General features: G+C 50.8%; 1 protein-coding gene across 1 annotated transcript in view; it reads right to left on the reverse strand.

Annotated features, from left to right (window-relative positions):
• Nucleotides 1-1078, reverse strand: part of LOC110314715 (paired immunoglobulin-like type 2 receptor alpha) — a gene marked incomplete at its 3' end in the record, with an annotated part of 4320 nt that extends 3242 nt beyond the window's left edge. The window contains exon 1 of the mRNA XM_021188953.1: nucleotides 601-1078. Coding sequence (XP_021044612.1) covers nucleotides 601-1078 — 478 coding nt within the window. The remainder of the gene's footprint in view (nucleotides 1-600) is intronic.
• Between the last annotated feature and the right edge of the window lie 84 nt (nucleotides 1079-1162).

Below are 1162 nucleotides of genomic sequence, written 5' to 3' on the forward strand. Positions count from 1 at the left end.
TGCAGTTACAGCTACGGTGGCGGAGATGAAGTAAACAGAGAGCCTGATCATGGTCTAAAAACATGAGGGTCCATGTGGGAAAGACAGGAGTTGAGGAGGAAGGAGGNAGAAGAGGGAAATAAGGGAGAAGAAAAAAGAAATGGAGGGAGAGATGGGGGACTAGAAGCTACCTACTGTGGAAGCCATGAGATAGAATGTAAACCCTAGAGTTAACCAATACCCTGATGCAGGACCAAGGCAAGCCTGCTCTGTCCTAGAGAAGCCAGATACCCATGGATTTCTAGCAGCAAGGGTGGGAGTGAGCAGGATGAACAGTGCAAGTTTGGAGAAAGGAGCAGGAAACTGGGCCATCTGGGTAGAGTTGAGGTCAGGGAGTAGGGTGGTGGGATGGAGGGAACAATGATGGGCCAGCTCAGAGAAAGCTGCTAGGGTTCGCAGGTGATGATGGAGAAGAGAAAAGGCAAAGATGGCAGAGCTCTGGGGAGGGGAGAGAACACAGGNGAAAAATCTGTGTGAAAGATCAGAAGTTTAGGCTCTCTAATGCCATCTATGGTATAAGGAAGCCAGGGGCCACCAAAGCCAGGGCTGGGATGTACTCACCATTGGTCACACTGAGTTGGGTCCCAGGAATTGACTGCCAAACCTTCATGCCTTCTGTTGTTAGCAGAAAAACTCGGCAGAAGTATGTGGTCTGGTCAGACTCCTTCAAGTTCAGGATTCTGAGGACTCCGGATGTCTCACCTGGTCTCCAGTTCAGGATGAGCCGGTTCTTGAAGTGCTCATGTATGAAAGGCGGGGTGGAGTTGTAGATGAATTCCTTATGGAAGCCCTTCCATCTCCAGGCTATGCTCATCTTCGGATCCTTGGCCAACTTCCAGGAGAAGGAGAAGGAGAAGGGGATATCGATGAAGCCACCCTGAACTCCAGAGAGGAGAGCTGGTTGGTCCATCCCAAAGTCATTTTCTATGTTGGATCTTGCTGAGTTTCCTGGGAAGGATGGGGAGAATCTGAAGCCACTGCAGGGCACAGTGACAGGAATCAGATGGAAAGGACAACCCAGAGCATTCTGAGTCTTCATCCACAGGCAGGCAGGGGTGAGACACAAGGCAGGACTGTCCCTAAGGCTAGTGAAGGGTTGGGTTGGGCTCCCTCTGCAATCTTA

The sequence above is a fragment of the Mus pahari genome, unplaced genomic scaffold, assembly GCF_900095145.1.
Source record: "Mus pahari unplaced genomic scaffold, PAHARI_EIJ_v1.1 scaffold_13762_1, whole genome shotgun sequence".
In the NCBI taxonomy this organism is placed as follows: domain Eukaryota; kingdom Metazoa; phylum Chordata; class Mammalia; order Rodentia; family Muridae; genus Mus; species Mus pahari.